The sequence below is a fragment of the Apodemus sylvaticus genome, chromosome 9 (genome assembly GCF_947179515.1).
Source record: "Apodemus sylvaticus chromosome 9, mApoSyl1.1, whole genome shotgun sequence".
Lineage (NCBI taxonomy): Eukaryota > Metazoa > Chordata > Mammalia > Rodentia > Muridae > Apodemus > Apodemus sylvaticus.
This window is the reverse complement of record NC_067480.1, coordinates 105,745,160-105,767,454: the sequence shown is the minus strand read 5'-3', so window position 1 is coordinate 105,767,454 and position 22,295 is coordinate 105,745,160. Positions and strand designations below refer to the sequence as shown.

Below are 22,295 nucleotides of genomic sequence, written 5' to 3'. Positions count from 1 at the left end.
GGGAAATAAGAATGGATCGATTTGCATTCTTCTACATGTTGACCAGTTGAACCAGCACCATTTGTTGAAAATTGCCACTCCAACTCCAGTAGATTCTGTGTGACAAGTTCCACAGACTGAGGCATTAGACTCCAAAGGGAGGAGGTCTCTTGGGACCTGCTGTGGAACTCTCTAGCTAGAGTATAATTCTGAGCCGTAGTTCTCAAGGCAGTTTACTCTCAATTTCCTCTTTTTTTTTTTTTTTTTTTTTCTCACAAGATGATCCTAATAGCCCTGGACAGTAATCTGTTCTTTGAAGTAGAGTCACTGGCCATAAACTCTTTTCTAAGAACTGCAACACTTTGTCTCATAGTCATTTACATAATTACAACCTCCCAACAACATGTAAATTTATATGGCTATGCGTATGTAGATGAGAGTGACTCTGACTCTGTGGTATGGAAAGCATTGGTTAAGTACAGTTTTAAATTGAATTTCAAGAAGTTTTTACAAGGTAAAAGCTAAATGTTAGATAAGGATTACTCACAGAAACTCATTAGGAACTTTAAACTCTCTTTGAAGGTTTGCTGTTAACTATAAGTGACTTTATATTCTAATCAGGAAGATTGATGTTATCTGTGATTGATCCTCTAAATCTGTTACATGGGAAACATTGTACCTGATTGATTTTTGCATTTCCTTGTGCCATATGGTTATGATAATCGTGCCTGTCTCTCTGGGTACATCTTTTGAAATGGTAATACCTATTCTTCCTGTATAAGAATCCTTACTTGAGAGCTCCTACATACATTCAGATTCAAACTGCCTCAGTGTTTGTTTCTGTTTGTCATTTGCTGAACCTGTGCCATTCCTGAGTACCAAAGCTCCCCCCCACCTCGGTCATGACACACACACACACACACACACACACCTGCCCCCCATCCCCCTACCCCCGCTGGGACAGTCCATGGCAGAAAACAGCTGTCTTTTTTCCACTGGATGGTTTTAGCTCCTTTGTCAAAGATCAAGTGACCATAGGTATGTGGATTCATTTCTAGGTCTTCAGTTCTATTGATCTACCTGCCTATCACTGTACCGATACCATGCAGTTTTTATCACTATTGCTCTATAGCTTGAGGTCAGAGATGATGATTCCCCCAGAAGTTCTTTTTTCGTTGAGAATAGTTTTTGGTATCCTGGGTTTTTTGTTTTTCCACTTGTATTTGCAGATTGATTTATGAAGAATTGAGTTCGAATTTTGTTGGGGATTGCATTGAATCTATAGATTACTTTCGGCAAATGGCCATTTTTACTATATTAATCCTGCCAATCCACAAGCGTGGGAGATCTTTCCATCTTTTGAGGTCTTCTTTGATTTCTTCAGAGACTTGATGTTCTTGTCGTACAGATCTTTCACTTATTTGGTTAGAGTCACACCAAGATATTTTATATTGTTTATGACTATTGTGGAGGGTGTCGTTTCCCTAATTTCTTTCTCAGCTTGATTATCCTTTGAGTATAGGAAGGCTACCTGGTTTATTTGAATTAATTTTATATCTTTGCTGAAGTCGCTCCAGCCCACTTGCTCCGGCCCAAAGATTTAGTTATTATTATATATAAGTACACTGTAGCTGTCTTCAGACACACCAGAGGGTGTCAGAGCTCATTATGGATGTCAGTGCTCTTAACCGCTGAGCCATCTCTCTAGCCCTCTCCTGTATTTCTTTAAGGGATTTATGTCCTTAAAATCCTCTGTCATCATCATGAAATGTGGTTTTAATCCAGAGTCTTGCTTTTCTGGTGTGTTGGGGTATCCAGGGCTCGCTGTGGGGAGAGAACTAGGTTCTGATGATGCCAAGTAGCCTTGGTTTCTGTTGCTTATGTTCTTGCCCTTGCCTCTTGCCATCTGGTTATCTCTGGTGTTAGCTGGTCTTGCTGTCTCTGACTGTGGTTTGCCCCTCCTGCAAGCCTGTGTGTCAGTACTCCTGGAAGACCAGTCCTCTCTGGGAGGAATTTAGGTATGGAGAGCTATGGCACAGGGTCAGCTCTGGGGGGTACAGGTAGAAACTGGAAGGATCCTGTCCCCAGCTATTTCTTGATTCCTGTGTCCTGGTGGCTCTGGGCGGGTCCCTCTTGGGTCAGGAATTTGAGCAGAAGTGGTGGTCCTACCTGTGCTCACAGGCTTGTCTGCACCCCTGGTAGACCAGCTCTCTTCAGGTGGTATTTGGGTATGCAGCGCTCTGGCACAGGATCAGCCCCCTCTCTGAGCCTTGGCACACAGATATCCTGTTCAGCCCTGGGCTCTCATTCAGTCTCTTACCCTTTTCACTTTGACCAGGTTTATATCTCTGCTGCCACTGTATAAGAAAGCTTCTCTGACCCAGGCTAAGGCCAGAGCTAATCTTAAATATTCAGAAGGTTTTAACATAAATGTGTAGAAGGTACCTTGAGAGTATCGCTATTTAAGAAAATAACAATAGGTTCTGTTCTGTGGCTATGACCTCCACAGTCCTGGGCTTTTGGCCATGATTTCAATAATAGGCGTGAAGTTTCCCTCCTGTGGAGCAAGCCTCAGATCCAGTCAGAAAGCCACTAGTCATCCCATAATAGTCACCCCACTGCACTAGTGCCAGTGCTTTTCTCCTGCTCTGTGGCTGTTACACACACCTTACAGTTGCTTATGCTCTACAGAAGCTTTTTGTTTCATGAGAGCCCATTGAGTGCTTTATTTTCTGGGCTGTTAGAGTCTTATTCAGAAAGTCCGTAGCTGTGTGTATAAGCCACTGGCTCTCAACCTTCCTAATGCTGTGGCCCTTTAGTGCAGTTCCTCATGTTGTAGTGATCTCCAATTATAAAATTATTGTTGTTGCTACTTTGTAACTGTAGTAAATAAATACCCGATGGGATGGTCTTAGGCCTGTGAAGGGGTGGCAGCCCACAGGTTAAGAACCACTGTTGTAAGTTGAGGCCTGATCCCTCACTTTTTTGTCTAGCAACTTCAGAGTATCAGGTCTTTTTATCTAATCTTATATTTTGTGCATTGGTGTTTAGCTTGCATTCCTCTTGTGAGGCTGTTGTATCTCCTAGAACTGGAGTTATACACAGGCACTTGTGAGCTGCTATGTGGGCTCTAGGAATTGAACTTGGGTCCTTTGGAAGAGCAATCAGTGTTCTTAACCACTGAGCCAGCCCAGTGTATCAGTTCTTATGTTGAGGTTCTTGAACAAGTGATGTTTACTTTGTGCAGAGTGAGAAATCAGAATCGAATTTCATTTTCCCTGCATATTAAAATCCAGTCTTCCTAATACCATTTGTTGAAGATGTTGTCTTTTCTCCCATGAGTATTTTTGATAACCTTTGGTCAAAAATCAAAACTCATAGTGCAGTCTTATATCTGGATCCTCAATCTAGTTCATTGATCTGCATGTCTGGTTTTGGTGCCAGTGCCCTGCTGTTTTTATTACTAGTATAATTAGATCTAGTGATGCTTCCTGATCTGTTCTCTTTGCTTAGGATTGCTTTGGCTATCCTTGGTCTTTTGTCCCTCTGTGTAAATTATCTTGTTTTTTTTTTTTTTTTTAAATCTCTGAGGAATGCCTTGGGATTTCTGTTGGAATTGCACATGAGTGACTTGATTGTTTTTGGTGGAATGGCATTGTCACGATAATTCCTCTGGTCCCTGAACAGGCCATCTCTTTCTGTCTTCTGTCGTCCTCCATTACCTCCACTTTCATCATAAAGGTCTTTTGCTTACTTGGTCTGGGTTATTCCCAGTGGTCTTTGCTGTTACTGCATTGGTTTGCTTGTGCTTTCCCTGGCTTTGTTTTCCGGCTATTATCAGACTATTAGGAAGGTGACTTATTTTTTGGTTGATTTTGCATTATACCACTTTGCGGAGATGTATCAGCTCAAAGACTTTTCTGGAATCGTTAGCATCTGTTATGTATAGAATAATATCCAAAAAGGAATACAGTGACTTCTTTTTGTATTTCCTTCTCTTGTCATTGTTCAGGCTAAGACTCCAACCACTATATTAAATATAGAAGTTGTTCCTGATCTTGGGAGTATGTCCTGAGTTTTTCTCCCTTTATATGATGTTGGCTTCAGCTTGATTTTATATAGTTTTTATCTTGTAGCCCATCATCCCTAGACTCTCCTTGATTGTTATCATGAAAGGGATCTTGGATTTTATCAGTGACATTTTCTTTTCTGTGAGAAACATGATTTTTGTTCTCTTGTCCATTGATATAATGAATTATACTTAATTGATTTAATGTACCTTGAACCACTTCTACATTTACTGAAATAAAGCTGACTTGGTCATGATGAATGAAAAATTTCAAGGATTTTAGCATCTATGTTTATCAAAGAGGTTGGCCTGTAATTTTCTCTTTTGTTGTTGTATATTGTTTTTATCTGATTTTGGTGTCAGAGTAATACTGGCTCCATTAGATGAACAAAAAGACCTCCTTTTCATTTTATTGAACAATTTGAATAGTATTTATATATTAGCTCTTTGACATCTTGGTACAACTTTATAGAGGATCCACTGGAGCCACAGTTGCAGTTGTGAGCTGCCATGTAAGAGCTGGGATACACACCTGGGTCCTCTGAAAGAACAGCCGTGCTTTTAACCACCCTCCTTCAAGTTCAGTAGGTAGTTTTGCTGGGTATAATAGGTGTGGTTGGCAGTTGTGTTCTTTTAGAGCTTGGAATGCATCTTTCCTTTTGTCTTTTAAGTGTTTCTGTTGAATAACCAGGTCCTATTCTAATGGGTCTGCCATATAGATGAGATGACCTTTCTCTCTTGCGGCTTTAAGACCATCTTTCTGTCTTTTTATTATAGTATTTTAACTATAATATGTTGAGAGTTTCTTTTCTGGTCCTGTCTTACATGGAATTCTGTAGGCTTCTTGTACCTTGCTGGGCATCTTTTTCTCTAAATTTGGGAAAATTTCATCTATGATTTTATTAAAAATACTGTCTGTGCCTTTGGAGTAGGCACAAAGTAATTATACTTTGGAGTAATTATCTGGTATAATTAGAAGATTCAGTATTGTGGTCTTTCCATGGTGTCCTAGATGTCTTCCTTTATACTCATGCCCTCTCCTCCAGCTGTTTATCGTTGACCTTTACTATATGACTTGAATCCCTTCATTTCCTGCCCTGATACTCTGTTTTCCACATGATTCATTCTGTTTGTGAGGCTTTCTAACTAAGCTTTTAATTTTTTTTAAAGATTTATTTATTTATTTATTTATTTATTTATTTATTTATTTATTTTATGTGAGTACACTGTTGTCTTCAGACACACCAGAGGGCATCAGATGCCGTTATAGATGATTGTGAGCCACCATGTGGTTGCTGGGAATTGAACTCAGGACCTCTGGAAGAACAGACAGTGCTCTTAACCGCTGAGCCATTTCTCCAGCCCCAAGCTTTTAATTTTTAAGCTAACTGAATTTTTCTTACCAGCATCATTTCTGTTTGGTTTTTCCTCCCTCTCTCTCTCACACACACATTTAATTTTTATATCATGGGTTGATTTCCTTATTCTTCCAGCTCTTTTTGGTTTGTCCTCAGAATATATCATGTCTTGAACATAGTTATAATTCGTCTTTAAGTTCTCTGACTTGAAGTTCTTCCAAGACATTTTCATTAGGAGCCAAAGCAATGGGGTTATTAGTCTCTGAAGGAGACGTGTTACCATGTATAGGTTTTATTTCTGCTTGGACATTTGGAGTTACTTGGTTAGTTGAGGTTTTCTTTCTTTTTTATTTTTCATTTTTTAAATTCAAATTGCTTTTTCTCTTTTAGTAGTGGTGTTTGCAGTGTAGTGAGAGGACTAAATTGTAATAGTGTTGAGGTGCTGTTTGTTCTGTGGGGCTGGTTTCTCTATTGCACACCTTCCTTTGAGGGTATCATCTTGTGAAAGTGTGGGTATTCTGCGTAGGGCTGCAGCTGTCTCTGACTTGTAGAACTTCCCGTGCCTGTGGGTCTTAATCAGAGTCAAATCGAGTTCCTGTTGTGGGTCCACAGCTTCCACAGATGCCACTTCAGGATGTGGAACTGGGTGTAATCCTGAGTCCTTCCGTCCATCCGTCCCTACCCTGGGTGTGCAGCTTCAGAAGCTGGAAGCGTGAGGCTCCCTGTACTGCAGTAGGCCTCATGAAGGTCAGGGCTGGCCCTGGCCTGCAGCTGCTCTCCAGTGTGTGCAGTCCCGTATTTCACGTAGTAATTCACTTAGCATAAACACCAATGGTACAAAGTGAATGCTTGATATTACTTGGTTACTATGGCTACCACCTGCCCCAATGTTAGCTATTTTATTGTTTGTTTATGTACAGTTCATTCATTGATTTTTGAAACAGGGCCTTTCTCTGTCATCCATATTGTTCTTCTGCCTCTGTCTCTAGAACACTAGGACTCCGGGCCTGTGCTACCATGCCCAGATAGGACTGGTGTTGCTGGCATGGGTGGTAATTGAAGTTCAGGGGCTTGGTTCTGATGACAAGGAACACTGCAGACTGCTCTGGCGGGCAGTGCACAGTGCATGCCTCCTCCACAGTGATGCTCATCTAACAGTTACAGCTGTGGCCTTTGCACTGCTGAACTCTGTGCTTTTGGGTAACCTTCTCCTCTCCTGTTCACTGTCCATACAGCTGACATACAGGCTGCAGCCTGATAGTAATTTCCCTGTTAAAATTGGTTCGATACTTTTGAATTAAACAGCCTTCAGAATAGCACTACTTACCTTCTGGGGACCAACAGCTTTCATGCTGTGAAAAACATGAGTGTGTGAGGATTGTTTCAGGTTATATGGAACACTGGGGGTACTCGGCTTCTGTTCTAGAGCCTGTGCTGTTACCCCATGTGCTGCCCTTCCTGCTGCCTTGTGAAGTTTATCATCATGCCACAGGGAAACTACCTTAGAGTTCCCTGTATGCTGGTTAACAAATGGTTTTGTTTTCTTTACTGCAGATTGTACGGACAGATCTGAAAGAGTTAAGAGATTTCAATTTGGATGGTGCACCTTACGGTTATACACCCTTCTGCGACAGCAGGAGAGAGATGGATGGCTACCGCTTCTGGAAGTCAGGGTACTGGGCCAGTCATTTGGCTGGACGAAAGTATCACATCAGGTACTGAAAGGGTGCTCCCTACAGAATGCCTGCTTATGGCTCTTATACCTGCATATAAAGAGAGACTTTGTTTGTTTAGCTGCATATGCTGCAGTATGTTCTTCATAGTTTTCCTGTTGGTGCGTCCTGATTCAATACATTGTTCTGCCTATTTCAGGCTTATTTGTAACCTCTTGGGTCAGTGTATGTTCTGGGCATATGCCATATGCCTCTAATCCCAACACTTGGGAGATAGAGGTAGGCAGATCTCTGAGTCTGAAGCCAGCCTGGTCTACATAGTGAGACCCTGTCTCAAACAAACAAACAAACAAACAAACAAACCAAAAAACCCCCACCACCACCACCACCAGTATATGCATTTATTATTTCAAATGAATACTCCATACCTTCTGGAAGAAGGTAATTTGGAAGATTTGGAGGCCAGGACACACACACAAGAAATATTACAGGGCTGGAAAGATGTCTCAGAAATGAGGAACACAGGCTGCTTTTCCATAAGACCTGGGTTCAATTGCCAGCACCTACATGGTGCTCACCCCTGTCTATAAGCCCAGGTCTAGGGCACTTGATGCCTTTTGGCCTGTGTAGGCAATGTTTGCATGTGATGTACAGACAAAGATGCAGGTAAGACACCCATACACCTAAAAAATTTTTTTAAAGGAAATATTTACTTAGGAGTATTTTGCCTGCATGAAGGCCAGATGTCAGGTTCCCTGAAACTGGAGTCACAGGAGATTGTAAAGCACGTGTGCATGCTGGGAACCAAGCCCTGGTCCTCTAGAAGAGTAGCCAGGGCTCTTAACCTCTGAGGGAGTCTCTGGGGCCCTAAACAACTTCTTGTTAAAATGAACATATACAGAGATGACTGATGAGGTATAGTGATTTCAGCTTTGTACTTTGTTTCCTAGCCAAAGAAAATTGTTACCCTGCCTGTTCCTCCCCTATCATCTAAGATGTAATCAGGATAGTGTTGGCAAATTGTTACCATTTATCATTTTCAATGATCTTCATCACCAAATCTGAGTTAGCTAGAAATCTTGCCTCAGGAATTAATTTCCTTGTAAGACAACAAAGTAAAAAGCTGGCCAAAGTGAGCTGTCAGAGCAGGCTATAGCCTGCAGGTGTGTGATCCTCTCTGCAGCATGCACGCGCCCTCTGCGGCTATCTTCCGCTCACTCTCTCAGGAACACTGGCCTGTTCCATCTGTGGTCTATCCCACTATTTAGCTGTGTTCACTGTTGACATCTGATTGGTGGTTGTCCTGTAACAAGTGTCTCCTCTCTGCTCAGTGCTCTGTATGTCGTGGATCTGAAGAAGTTTAGGAAAATAGCTGCTGGTGACAGACTCAGGGGACAGTACCAAGGTCTGAGTCAGGATCCCAACAGTCTTTCAAATCTTGATCAGGTAAGTCACTGTTGACGTTACACATAAAAGCATGCCATTTGTGCCAGAAAATGACGTAGTGTTAGTGTGCTCTCTCAGAACTGAGCTATTTCTTCATGGAAACTGTGTGTGTGTGTGTGTGTGTGTGTGTGTGTGTGTGTGTGTGTGAGGGGGGGGGAGGGAGAGAGGCAGGGAGGGAGGGAGGGAGAGAGAGGGGGGAGAGAGAGAGAGAGAGAGACAGAGAGAGACACTGAGAGAGACACAGAGACAAAGAGACTGAGACTCTGATCTCAAAGGGTCTGAGAATGTCAAATAGCTCAGATTTCACACAATAAAGTATTAAAAATTTTATAACCCTGACACCCCCACCCCACCCCCCAATCAGGAAGGCTTGCTAAATAACTTTTCCAATAACAAGCATTTTCAGGAGTGAAATTTCAGGTTTGTTTTGTTTGGGTTTGTGTTCTGTTTCTTTGTCTTTATGTGCATGGGTGTTTTGCCTGCAGGTAGGTCTATGTGCTGTATGTGCAGTGCTCTCAGAGACCAGAAGAGGGAGTCTGATCACCGTGCGCCAGAGTGACAGTTAGCCTCTGTGCTAACAACTTGTCAGCCCCAGTTGTCAGCCCCAGTCGTAGCTTTAGGTATTTTAGTATCTACTGTCGATCTGCTGCTGCCGCTGCTGCTTTGTTGTTATTTTGAGACTTGATATCACTAGGTAGCCTTGGCTAGCCTGGAACTCTTTCTGTAGACAAAGCTGGTCTAGAGGTCCACCTGCCTCTCTCTGCCTTTGTCCCAAGTGCTGAGATAAAAGCATGAACCACCACGCCCAGCTTAGGCTCATGTATGTCAAGCTTTTTGTTTAAAGTCTTTCTTAAAATATTTTGTTGTTTATTATGATATGTAGCATCCATTAAAAGACTCCATTTTCGGGTGTATCAAGGAGTCACTCCAAAGCTAAAGCTATAAGCAGAGCCCCCTTAGGAACATGTCGTTACTGATCCCAGACTGCTGCCCTTCACCCTGACTTTGACGGGAGTCAGCCCACTAGCTGCTCTGTAGACTCAGTACTGAGCCTGTGGTCTAGCCTCAGCACCGTGGCTCTGTTAGCCTCTTGTCCTCTGCTGACTTGGAGATGTGTTCCCTCTACTCACATCCTTCGCAGCTTTGTGCCCTTTCCTAGCTGCTCTCCACTTGCATCTCTCCCTCCTTTCTCTCATTCCATCTTTCCTTCTAGCTCGGCATGGTGGAGCACACCTTTAATTCTGTCCTCTGGAGGCCTAGGCCAGCCTGGTCTACATAGCAAGTGCCAGGACAGTAAAGAAACCCAGTCTCAAAAACAAAACAAAAAAGTTTTTGACATTTGTTCTCCAAACTGTCTGTGAACTTCTGGCCTCATGAGGCCGTCCTTTCGCCTCAGCCTTCTGAGGAGCAGGCACTACAAGCCGTACCACCCTGTCCTGGGATAGTTTTCCTTTTTTACTTATGTGACTAATGCCACTGCCACCGTGAGCACCTGTGCCTGCGTGTGTAAATGTCACTGTGGGTCATCAATTATTTGTGTCTGTGTTATTAGTACCATCATTACTAGAGACTTCAGAAAGCTTTATAAAAGGTTTTCATGTTAAGTGCGTCTCTATACCAGGGGTCAGTATGTATATGTGAGCATAGCCCTCCAAGGCCAGGAAAAGTTACAGGACGTTGTGAGGGAACCAGCAAGGGTGCTGGGAACCAAATGCAGGTCCTGGACAACCAGCCACTGCTGTTAACCACCGAGCCTCGTCTGCAGCCGCTCAACAGTGTTATAGTGTGGTTCTTGTCTCTACTCCCATCTGCAACGGGAGACACCATGCTTATTGTGGCGTTAGTGTATCAGTCTAACACTTATACTTAAGGTTGTCCATAGAAACACACACACACTAAGTAAGATATATGTGTGTAAATGAAATGTTAGTTCATTTATTTTGGGGACAGGATTTCACTGTGTAGCCTTGCTGGCTTGGAACTCACTGTGTAGACTAGCCTAGCCTAGAACTCACAGAGATCGGCTGCCTTGGCCTCCTGAGTCCTGAGATTAAAGATGCATGCATTGCTGTAATTGGCCACTGCTGTATGTTTTTGAGCTGGTTTTTGTATACTGACCATTATTTTTTGGCAGTATGGTTTCACTGGACGCTAGCTGGTGTTCACAGTGCATGCGTAAGAACCACCCCATCCCTCCTCCCTTGGACACTGACCAGACTGCATTTTTGCTACAAGTTTGGTTGGTTTGCAGATAATGTGGGGTAGGGGTCCATCCTCGTTCTTTGGTATTTATCTCCATTCCTTTGGAGGAGCATCATTCTGTGATTAACCAGGACCTGATCTTGCTGGCCACCCTCCAGCACTGGACACCACCTGCAAGCACAGGATCTGTGCTTGAAGTATGTGTTCAGCGAATCCAAACATGCAGCTCCACAGTTATTTCTTTTACACATTTCCGTGTGGTTCCTCTTTCACGGTCTTTTGGTTTCTGAGTTTTCAGCTGCACTGCTACCTGCCACCCTGAGTATTTTGTTTTGAGATCACTTTCTTCTGGCTGAGTTTGAGATCTGCATTTCATCGAGATGGGTGGATGATTGGCTGGTTATGAGTGCTGTTGAGTTTTGTTGTGTTTTGTTTTGTTTTTGAGACAGGCTCACACTGCAGCTGGCCTAGAACTCAGTTACGTAACCAGGCTGGCCTACATCTCACCATCCTCCTGCTTCAGTTCCCAAGGGCTAAGGGTGCAGTCGCATGGCTACTTCAGGCCGTGGTGGTATTGCGTTCCCACACACGCCTCTGCCCGGCACTCTGTCTTTGTTGCCCTCTTTCTTGTTTGGCCTTAGCAGGGTTTGTGCTTTTTTTCCTTTAAAATTTATGACACTAGTCTATTTTGGAAATCGTTTTGACTGTCTTTAGGCAGTGTCCTGTAGAGCTTCCTACAGCCACCACCTTCACTAGCTTGCTGACCCTGCCTTCCCCCCCTCCCCCTCCCTTCTCCCCTCTCTCTCCTCTCTCTCTTCTCTCTCTCTCTCTCTCTTCTCTCTCTCTCTCTCTCTCTCTCTCTCTCTCTCTCTCTCTCTCTCTCTCTCTCTCTCTCTCAATCGTTATTTTTGTCTTTTGTCTTTCATTCATTTGGGTTTCCTGTCTAATTATTTTAGCCTTCTGTTTGTCCTTAATTTTAATTAACATATTTGCTTCCATTTCGTATTTCTTGTTTCCAGTCTGTGCTGGACTCCTCTGCCCTTTATTTTTAGCAGCTGTCTCCTACAGAACGGCGCTTTGTACTGTGAGGTCTCTGACCCACCTGCTGGCTCTCATCTCACCAGCCCTGTGCATATGACTGTTTTTGTTCATGTTTTCTCTCAGCTGTTTCTTTTCTTGATTTTTTTCTTTGATTGAAAATAGATTCCCCCCTCACCTCACATAATAAATCCTGATTCCAGTTTCCCGATCCTCCCCTCCCTCACATTGGATTCACTTTCTGATTCTCAGTAGAAATTAGCTTTTAAGGGATAATAATAAAATACAGTATAAAAAGATAGAACAAAAGTTAACACATTCAGAATTGAACAGAACAACCAAACAGAAGGAAAAGAAAGGCATAAGAATCAGAAACCCACTCATTTGCATACTCAGGAATCCTATAAAGACCCTAAACTGGAAACCAAGATATATATGGCTGTAGGAGTATTTTATATTTTATATCTATCTATCTATCTATCTATCCATCCATCCATCCATCCATCCATCCATCTATCCATACCTATATATAGGTATATATCTATATATCTATATATAGATATATAGATATATTAGAATTATTTTAAAGGGAAAACGCGCTGACATGACATTAAGAATCCAAGGACTTCCAAAGATGCCACTGAGTTTCTTTTCTGATGGCCATCTCCTAGTGGGCATGCAGCCTGGCCTTAAGAGTAGTTTATTTTGACAGTGAGACTGCTTGAAGAAAATTAAATCTTTATTTGCAAGTGATTGTCAGTAGGAGCTAGCTTCTAGGTTAGAGATGCGGGCACGTGTCCACTTCTAGCAGCTCTAGGACCCCCGCAGACCCATGCGGGCCCCTGCATACTGTCTCAGGCTTGAGAGTTTATCTGTGAGGTGGTGTTGGCGTCCCCCATCCCCTCTGGTTTCTACACTTTTTCTGCCTCCTCTGCTGTGGAGTTCCCTGAGCAGGAGGGATCTGACACCGACATGTCATTTTGTGTAAGTCCTGGCTGTGCCGTGGACTTCCCTGAGCAGGAGGGATCTGACACAGACATGGCATTCTGCGTAAGTTCTGGCTATGGTCTGTCTCCGCATGGTTCCCATCTGCTGCAGGAGGAAGCTTCTTTGACGATGGCCAGTAAGGCGCTGATGTGTGATTGCCGCAGAGTGTCATTAGGAGTCATTTTATTTGTTGTGTTTGTTTGTTTGTTTGTTTTTATTTTTTAAAGACAATAGTATTTGGTTTTACCTAGATTCCTGGGCTATCTAGCGTCATGTTCTTAGTCCCTCAGATAGTGACAGGTATGGGGTCCATCTTGTGGGCGGGACTAAATCAGATATTGGGTAGTTACTGATGGTAGGCTCCCAGACCTGGAGTTGGAGAGAGCTCCAAGTGAGTTGTAGAGCTAGGAGCAAGGCTATGAACTCGCACTGACAGTCTCTAGTGATGTACCTCATCCAGAGAGGCCACAGCACCTCCACAGCCCAGTCAGCTGGGGACTGAGCTCAAGGACCTGAGTCCCCTAAGGGGACTCACCTTAGGACTGCCGCGGTGTTCACTCTGCAGCTGCAGGTGTGTCCTTTTAGTACCCAAAGCTGCTCCCTCAAGTCCTGTCAACTACAAGTGTCGTATGCAAGTCTTGGTTACTGAAACCTTTAGAAGGCATCGCCAAGCATCTTAGGAAAGAACCCCAGACTTTACATTTAGTTTTCTTTGAGAGTCAGTGATCTCTGGCCTAATAATTTCCTCTCTTATTTGGTCTTTGATGCCTGCAAGCATGTGCTTTTCTTTTTGATGGTGGTGACGGCAAGTGAATGGGCCTTGTACACACAGAGCACACCTTACTGAGCCCCACTCCCAGCCCCACGCCAGTGTCTTCAGGAACCCAGGCAGTCTCCTGTGCTCGTCCACGGATGCTAGATGTAGTGTCTGCTCTTCCCGCAGAGTGTAAAGTTAGACGGACACTCTGTTCTTTGTATTGCAGTGGTGCAGGCTCAGCAGGGCCTAAAGTTTATTGTGTTGACAGGGTTTGATGAAGGAAATTGTCTCAGTTACTTTTCCGTTTCTGTGACAAAACACCATGATAAAGCCCTTAACAAGGCCTATGGTTTCAAAGGGTTAGAGGCCTTGATGGTGGGGCAAAAAACCACAGCAGCAGAAACAGCCGAGGGCTCACGTCTTCTCTACAGAGATACCAGGAATGGTGTAGATCTTTTGAAATGTCACAGTCTGCCCCCAGTGACACACCTCCTCCAACAATGCCGCACCTCCTTACCTGTCCCCATACAGGTGGTCGTGAGCTGCCGCGTGGCTGATGGAAACAGTCCCACCACCTGATATTCAAACCTGTGATCCATTCTCATTCAAACCACCACAGGATCACTTATACTCATTGTGCACAAGGCTGTAGTGATTGTTGCTTGCATGACTGACCTGGTCATGGTTCTCAGACAGGATCACTCCCAGCCACGCTGGCCTGGAACTCAGTGACGTGAAGGCTCCTGCCTTTGCCTCCAGAGTGCTGAGATTGTAGCGCACAGCGCTGTGCTCAGCTCACTACACTATATCGCTCTTTACAAGCACCACAGCCAGTCACTCCTGGGCATTACTCCAGAGCGTTAGGACAATGGAACATTTTATTGTGGGAGAATGTGGGCTCTGGCATTTGGGAGCAGGAGAGTCGGTGCTTCTCCTGGAAAACTATTATGTGTAAGACCCATCTCTTCTCCCTTCAGAAGGCGACTGCAAGGAGACTCTCACCTGTCGTCTCAGCATGTAAGAGGCCAGGCAGGAGGACAAGTCCCAGACTAGCGTGGGCATAGCAAAAGGAAACAATGGGAATTGTTAAAATTTACTTTCATCCAGGGAAATGTATTGAATCTTGTTTGTGTTGTTTTTGTTTTTTTCTATGTGTATGTGTTTGCCTGTGTGTGGGTATATGTACCATGTGTGTGCCTAGTGCTGGAGGAGCCCATAAAAGGGCACAGGACCCCTGGCACTGGAGATACAAATGGCTGTGAGCTGTCATGTAGCGGGAACCCCCTGGGGTCTCTGTAAGAGGTGCTAATGTCATAGTCACCCCCTTGAACCCCTAGCTGACGGAGTATTGTTGTTTGTTTTTGTAAGTTTTAAATATGTGTACACATGTCTATGTATGGGTATGTGCACATGTGTGTAGGTAACTGCAGAGGCCAGAAAGGGGCATCAGATGCCCTGGGGTTGGACTTACAGGTGTTGGTTTCTGGGAACTGAACTCTGGTCCTCTGGAAGGACAATATATTCTTAAATGCTGAGCCATCTCCCAGCACTCCTAGTTGAATTTTAAGCCAGCACTGGGTGTTTATTTAAATTTCTTTCTGAGTTTTTAGACCCTTGTGTTTTATTTTCTTTATCAAATAGGATTTGCCCAACAACATGATCCATCAGGTGCCAATCAAATCGCTCCCTCAGGAATGGCTTTGGTGTGAAACATGGTGCGACGACGCCTCTAAGAAGCGGGCCAAGACCATTGACCTGGTGAGCTGCCCTCCTGCGTGGACAGCGCCCGGTGGCTGCTGGTGCAGTCCCAGTAGGCTTTCTCTGATTTGTGCTTGGGGTTGCAGAGCATGTCCTGGTCCCTTCAGCAGGGCCCTTCCTCACTTGCCAAGGATGCCAGGTCACGTGCAGCAGCCTGCAGAGCTGATTTCTGCTGCATCACCCTTGTTTCCCACTTCACCCCGGTGCCTGGGCAGCCTTCTGCCTAGCCTATAACTTTTGCTTCCTTTGGTCTTGAAAGCAGTTTACTGTGTAACCCAGGCTAGCCCTGAAATCCCCATCTTCCTTCCTCAGTCTCACACAAGCCTGCTGGAACCCTGTGGCGTCTGTACAGTATGCCTTTCCTCTAGCTCCACTGAGGTGTGCTTGTTGTGTTTGCAGTGTAATAATCCCATGACTAAGGAGCCCAAACTGGAGGCCGCTGTGCGGATCGTCCCCGAGTGGCAAGACTACGACCAGGAGATCAAACAGCTGCAGACCCTCTTCCAAGAGGAGAAAGAGCTGGGGACACTGGGTGAAGAGGAGACACAGGAAGGTGAGCGTGAGCCTGGCAGGCCGTTCCTGCCTTGTGATTTGCTGCCGAGACAATGGAGGGTCTGTGTCCCTTGATCCTGACCTCGCCAGGGTCTGTTTCTCGTTGAGCCCTTTAGCCAACCTTCCCAATAGCACACTCAGTGGGGCCTTGTAGTCATCCGCCCAACACGTGCACTGACTTGTTGGTCAGAGGAAAAAGAGATGCTTTTTAAAAACTGTGTGTGTGTGTGTGTGTGTGTGTGTGTGTGTGTGTGGTGGGGTGCACACCGGTGTTCATGCGCACCCCTGCATGCCTGTAGACAGCAGCACAGCTTCCTGTCAGGTCTCAGTTCTCTCCTCCTACTGTGGAGTCTGGATACTTAAAACAGCCTTACAAGATACCAGTCAGATCAGGTGGTCTGTGCTGTTTTATTTCGAAGCCACTAAAGCTTACAAATAAACGTCTACTCCCTTTGTCCATCCATGCAAGTCTGGACAGTTTACACCAGGCTGGGAAGTGAGAGCACCAAAAGTTAAACTCACTTCCACCTACTTGGTGTATTTGAGACCAACCTACAAAAACAGTGAATAAATTGTACTCTTGATTAAATACCTTTAAACTCGTCCTAAGAAGCCAGTGCAGAGTTTGGATCTGGAGTGACTTGAGAGTCCGTTCTGAAGACCGCAGGATTGTAAGCGTCACAGCTAGAAGGTTACAGTCACACACACTCACCATAAAAACTCAGATTTGGAGCAGGACAGAGCTTTAAAAGCACTGTCTATAATTTGGTTCCAGGGGATCTGCTGCCCTCTTCTGGACTTTGTGGGCTCAGCATGCATATGTTATACAGAGACATACAGGCAAAATACCTGTACATGTAAAAAATGAAAATAAATACTTTTTAAAAGAAATTAAATTCAGCTGGGCAGTGGGGTGCATGCCTTTAATCCCAGCACTTGAGAGGCAGAGGCAGGCAGATTTCTGAGACTGGCCAACCTGTTCTACAGAGAAACCCTGTCTCGAAAAACCAAAAAAATAAAAAGGAAAAAAAGAAATTAAATTCATTATGAAATTATCCTTAGATAAATAGACAAAGAATATGAACAGACTATTCAAAAGAAGAGCCATATATGAGAAATAAGGAGACAGTGATCAAATTAGAGTCACCATTAGTATCTGCAATATTAAAAAATCTAGGTGGAGTGGTAATGCTATGCATAGAGGAAGGAGACATCAGGTAGTGCTGAGAGTGGGGAATGAGCCTAGCTGAAGCCGGCCATGTATCTAGAAAGCCCTTGTTTAAAAGCAGTAGGTCTGTCACAAGGCGCCTTTAAAATCCTGTACCAGTGGCCAGAGAGATTGCTCAGCCGGACAAGTGCTTCTTCATAACCTGGGTCCTCATCCCCACAACTCCCGGCGGAGCGGAGGAGAGAGCCCACTCCACAGAGCTGTCCTCTGAGCACGCGTGCGCACCACGGCGTGTGCTCACGGGAATGGTAAAGTACAAGCACACTGTAGGAAATGCCTCTGCTGAGACAGCATCTCAGGTAACTCAAGGGGAAAGCAGTGCACACAGAGAGACTTACTTTACTGTTATGTATCAATTAGCAACGTTAAAACAGTTTAAGGATCAAAGAACAGCTGCCCTGGCTCACAGAAAGAATGTATAAGTGCAGAAGATCTCTGAGAAGTGTGTGGCCGAGAGCCAGCGCTGCCCTGGTGCAGGCCATGTGTAGCCCAAGTCAGTTCTTAGAACTAAAAATGTCTCCTCCTCTTAGGTTCACATTCAAACCTTACTACAGAAACAGCAAACAGCAAGCTTCTATAAACCGTCTGAGAACTATAGTGGTGTCCTGTGGACAGTGTCACACTGTACTTTATGACTTAAGTCTCACATTCTGTTGTTCTTTCCCTAGGATCTCAGAAGCATGAAGAACTATGATCTCTGGAGGAAGATGGGAAACCCACCTTGACAGTTTTGTACTAAATGCTGTTTTTTTCTGATCTGCTGATGAACTGATTGGGCAGGTGTGCCACACCTATTGATCTGAGCATTTGATTTAGACTACTGCACCCTAGTGGGTGCTAGATCCTTGGGCTAAGGCTCTGTTGGATTTGTACCTCAGAGGAAGACACGTGGCTGATCTTCTGGGACTCTCTTCTCGCGAGGGAGAAACCCTGGGAGCAGCTGAAAGAAGCCCAGTCCTCCAGGCCCCTCCCAGGCACACACTGTAGTGCCGGCCCGGAAGCGGGGCAGACAGGTCACCATGCTCTTCCTTACCTCAATTTCCCTGCAGCCCTTGCTGCAGTGCAGATGCCCACCCTGTCCCAGGTCAGGCCGGCAGATGCTCGGTCCACGCCTCAAGGTCTACGCCAACAAGCTTCTCACATCTCATCCCCTTCCCAAGCATTAGGCTCATTGTTCAATTGAGCCCAACCGATAATCATGTGTCTCCAGGGTTGGCTCAGTGCAGTTGCTAAGCAAATCAGTCTTCAGAAACGGGTGGTGTGGGTAAGGCTGGGAAAATGGCAGGTAGCAGAGAGTTTTGGGGTGTTAAAGGGAAGATGAAAAAATTGGCCATTCTCTTCAGTCTACTGTGGCTGAATTCAAAGGAAGCTTTATTCTGTTCCCAGTGAACTGTCTAGGTAATTGTTTTGTAAACAATTTTTATATTTATGAAAATGTGTGCTTTTTCTTCTTACTTTCTAAAAAGCTGTTGGTTATCAGTTTCCTGGCTGGGCACAGGCGTCTTGAGTCCCTTGGTGACCGCTCTCAGCGCGCTCAGCCTCTGTCTGAATGGTCACCATACTGTCTGCCTATTCCCTTGTAAGAGTTTTCTCTTGGACCCAGGAGAGGATGTCTTTGGATGTGCTCTCCGACCTATGACCAGAAGTGAGTTTCTGGACCTCAGTCTCCTATACTCTTGTCTTTCCCATGTGCTCTGACTCCTGAGCCTTGCGAAGGCCTGGTCCGGCTCTAAGGTACTGCTGCTGTCTGTGTGTGTTCACAGCCACAGCCCACATCACTTCAGGAGCGGCCTGGCCTGAGGAGCACATTGGCACATTGTTAACCTGGCTGGGCGGGTGTGGGTGTGTGGTGTCATCTCCACCCGGGACTCAGGGATCTGCAGCAGAGACTTGGTGTTGCTGGGCACTGGCCTGCCTTCCTGCTCACAGGGGCTGATTTTAAAAATAAGGGAGCTAGGGTGTGTCTCAGTGGCAGACAGTGCTTGTCTAGCAAGCCCAAGGCCTGGCTTTCTGTCCAGCACTGTACACCCCGCTCTCCAAAAAAAAGACTGAATACAAGGAATGAGCACCGTGGGTAACTAAGTCCTTGCCTATCCAAGCTAGGTATGTGTGTTACCAAGGAAGAATGACCTACAGGAGCCATGCTTAGGGATTTGAGTGGGCAATTGTTAAGTAATAGAGACAAAAAAAAAAAAACCGATTGGGAACTCAGAGAACCAGCATAAACCCCTTAACTCAGTCAGCTGGAGCTCCCTGCTGAGAGGCCCGGGCAGAGCACAAGTGTCCCATCAGGTGAGGCTTCCGAGTAAGAGAACAAAGAGCAACACTAAAGATAACATCAAGTTCGGTGCTCACAGCTCCCCCCCCCCCCCCACCAGCCGGGGAGGCTGACGATCCGCGGAGTTTTCTCCAGCTGAATTTGCGGGGTCCCGCAGAGTCCCTCTCCCACTGCAGGCACTTTGGTAGCAAGAACGGGCTGTGGCTGAGCCCTCTGACCTTGGAAAGGTGTCTGGGAATAAATTCCCAGCCGTTTCCAAGGATGTTGTATTTTGACTCTCGGATTATCAAAGTGTTTTTGTCATTTGTCATAAAGTCGGTGAGGGGGCACACATCCCCAGACAATGGGCCATGGGGGGTACTTTTAGATAAACATGTTCCACAGCTTCTTAGCACATGACATTTATTGATACAGTATATGTTACAACATGAATTTTAAAAATAAAAAAATTACCACACATATATCAAGTAATTTTTCCCCATTTTTTCAAATCCAAAAGTTAGCTTAAGAGCCAGCCTTTGTTCAGACTTCATAGCCACACTGGATTAAGCTTTCATGGCTGCTCACCAAACTGTAAGCAGAAACACAGGCTTCCCAGTGTCCTGGGAGCCTGGAGTGCGGAGCAGTGGGTGGTCAGCGCTCTTACACACTGGCCCCAGTGGCCGGGTTCCTTCTTTTACCAGGTCACGTGTGATCCTCTGGAAAAGGAAGGCGCAGGTCTCCTGTGGTCCTTTAGTCCCTCCAGTGTCACCACCCTGACATGAGTCATATTCAGAGGCCAGACCCAGCCTCCTCCTGAAGCCGTCCAGGCCACCCCTTCCCCAGTTCCTTCCTTGCTTCCTGTGGGTTAATCATCTCTACAAGTGAAGCAACTGCCACAGATGTGCTTCTGCTTTCGAGTGGCCCTGGAAGGATGTCCCTGTCAGAGTCACCCGACGTCACCATGAAAAAGCATGCTGGGACTGAAAAGAGAGATGGATTATTCTGAAGAAGCAGGAAGTAACTGATCAGGTGACTTAATTAGGCTTCTGGAAAATTCACTGTTATTCTTGGTCCACATATAAATGGGTCTTTGGCCTTTTGTTATATAGGAGTAGAGTGTTTCCTTTCTGAATCACTAGGGTAATGTGACCTGTGACATGTCAGAATCACACGTGCCAATGTGAGTTGGCTGCTACGGTCTGTGAAGAGCAGCCCTGGGGCCATAGGAGCGCGGCTCTCCAGAGTCCTGAGTTTAGTCAGAAGTATACTGGATGTGCCCGTGTTGAGAGTGCTGGTGTGTTGGTTTCATAAGCTAGTTGGCATTGCTACCCTGGCAGAAGCTGCATTTCTGGTTGAACATGGTCGTCTCAGGGCATGTATGCACCATGCTGGGCCTGCCTGGTCAGAAGCAGACCTCACGGCAGGCAGGTGTGTCACCTGGTTTCAGTCTGAGTCGCCAAAGAAGGAAGAAACAGCCAGGACTGGTCAGACACGGTCACCAGCATACAGTCGCTCCTCTGACTGAACTGCCTTCTAAAATCACCCTTCCTAGTTAGTCCTGCATGACTCAAGAAACCACGCTCCTGAGGCTTGGGAGGGCGCTCACATGTACTTCTCTGGGTAGGTTTCACGGAAGACTGTCTAGAGGGACACGTGCAGGCAGCGTGGAGCATGACTTCCGGGGCTCCGTCTTCTTTGAGAGTCATGGAGTCCTTGGCTTTATGGGATATTGTGTCAATCAAACGGCCCCTCATGTTCTCGCTTAGTAAGTAGGGTAGCTGTTTTCTGTTGAAATCTCATGAACTTTCTCTGCCTTAAGGTAATGAGGACTTCTCAAATGCTGGATCAAGTGCAAGCACATTAAACATTGTCACTCAGGAAGTTACTAAAATTTCCAAGTGTCTGGAAGGTTCTCACCCCACACTCATTGCTGTGTGTTTTGTGTTTTGTGTCTCTGTGGAGTAACAGCGCTTCTGTGTTCCCCAGCCGTGGTGAGCTGGCTGATTACGCCGACTCTCCTCCTCAAGGAGTCATCCTAGAGTAGCAGCTGAGTGTCAGCAAGCCACAGGGAAGGCCATCAGGTTGGGGACAGAAAGCAGGAGGCCCTCCCTCCCTCCCGAGCCTCCTGGGTCCTTAGCAATGAGGAGGGCTTGGGGGGGTGGACGGGCGTTCCCAGCCTGGGCTTTCTGCCCCGCCTTACTTGTTTCCCTTGGAGCTCTACAGAGAAATGGGCACCATTCCCTTAGCCAGTTGAAACTACAGTAACCCAAGGCTGGCAGTCTGGAACAAGAGACCACCAGGCACTTTGTTTTCCTACCAGAAAAGGGAAAATGGAGACAGAGCTTAGGGTTTTTAAAGAAACTGTGTCCTACCTTCCACTCAAACCAACACCTCACTTGGCAATGAGCTCTGTGGATGTCTTAGTCCAACCCGGGTTTCACCATGGAAGTAAGCTGTGCTCACCAACACAATAAAATTCCTCTCTTCTTACAGCTGTCTGCTTGGTCATTTGTGTGTGTGTGTGTGTGTGTGTGTGTGTGAGAGAGAGAGAGAGAGAGAGAGAGAGAGAGAGAGAGAGAGAGAGGAGTCTAACCCTTCACCTCCGGATTTTGTTGTTTTTTTTTTGGTTTTTTGGATTTGGTTTTTTTTTTCTGAGACAGGGTTTCTCTGTGTAGCCCTGGCTGTCCTGGAACTCACTCTGTAGACCAGGCTGGCCTCGAACTCAGAATCCTGCCTGCCTCTGCCTCCCAAGTGCTGGGATTACAGGCGTGCGCCATCACTGCCCAGCTTACCTGTGGAATTTTTATGTGTTCCTGAGTATAGAAAATAGGTACACAGTCAGACATTTATTAATGATAAATCATCAATGTATTTTAAAACATTGTCTAGCATAAATATAACTTTATCATTTGTATTAGTTACCTTTATATTGCTGTGATAAAATACCATGACCAAGGCAGTTTATTAAAAGGAAAGGTTTAATTTGCG

The 22,295-nt window shown here is 45.3% G+C and overlaps 1 protein-coding gene across 2 annotated transcripts in view; it reads left to right on the top strand.

Moving 5' to 3' along the window:
• The window catches only part of Uggt1 (UDP-glucose glycoprotein glucosyltransferase 1), a 104,968-nt gene extending 86,486 nt beyond the window's left edge, over positions 1-18,482 (top strand). For both annotated transcript variants that reach the window (XM_052192940.1, XM_052192939.1), the window contains 5 exons: positions 6,961-7,121; positions 8,411-8,525; positions 15,151-15,267; positions 15,667-15,820; positions 17,716-18,482. In XM_052192940.1, the coding sequence (XP_052048900.1) occupies positions 6,961-7,121; positions 8,411-8,525; positions 15,151-15,267; positions 15,667-15,820; positions 17,716-17,741 (573 nt within the window). In that variant the 3' untranslated portion in view covers positions 17,742-18,482. The remainder of the gene's footprint in view (positions 1-6,960; positions 7,122-8,410; positions 8,526-15,150; positions 15,268-15,666; positions 15,821-17,715) is intronic.
• Positions 18,483-22,295: the final 3,813 nt, after the last annotated feature.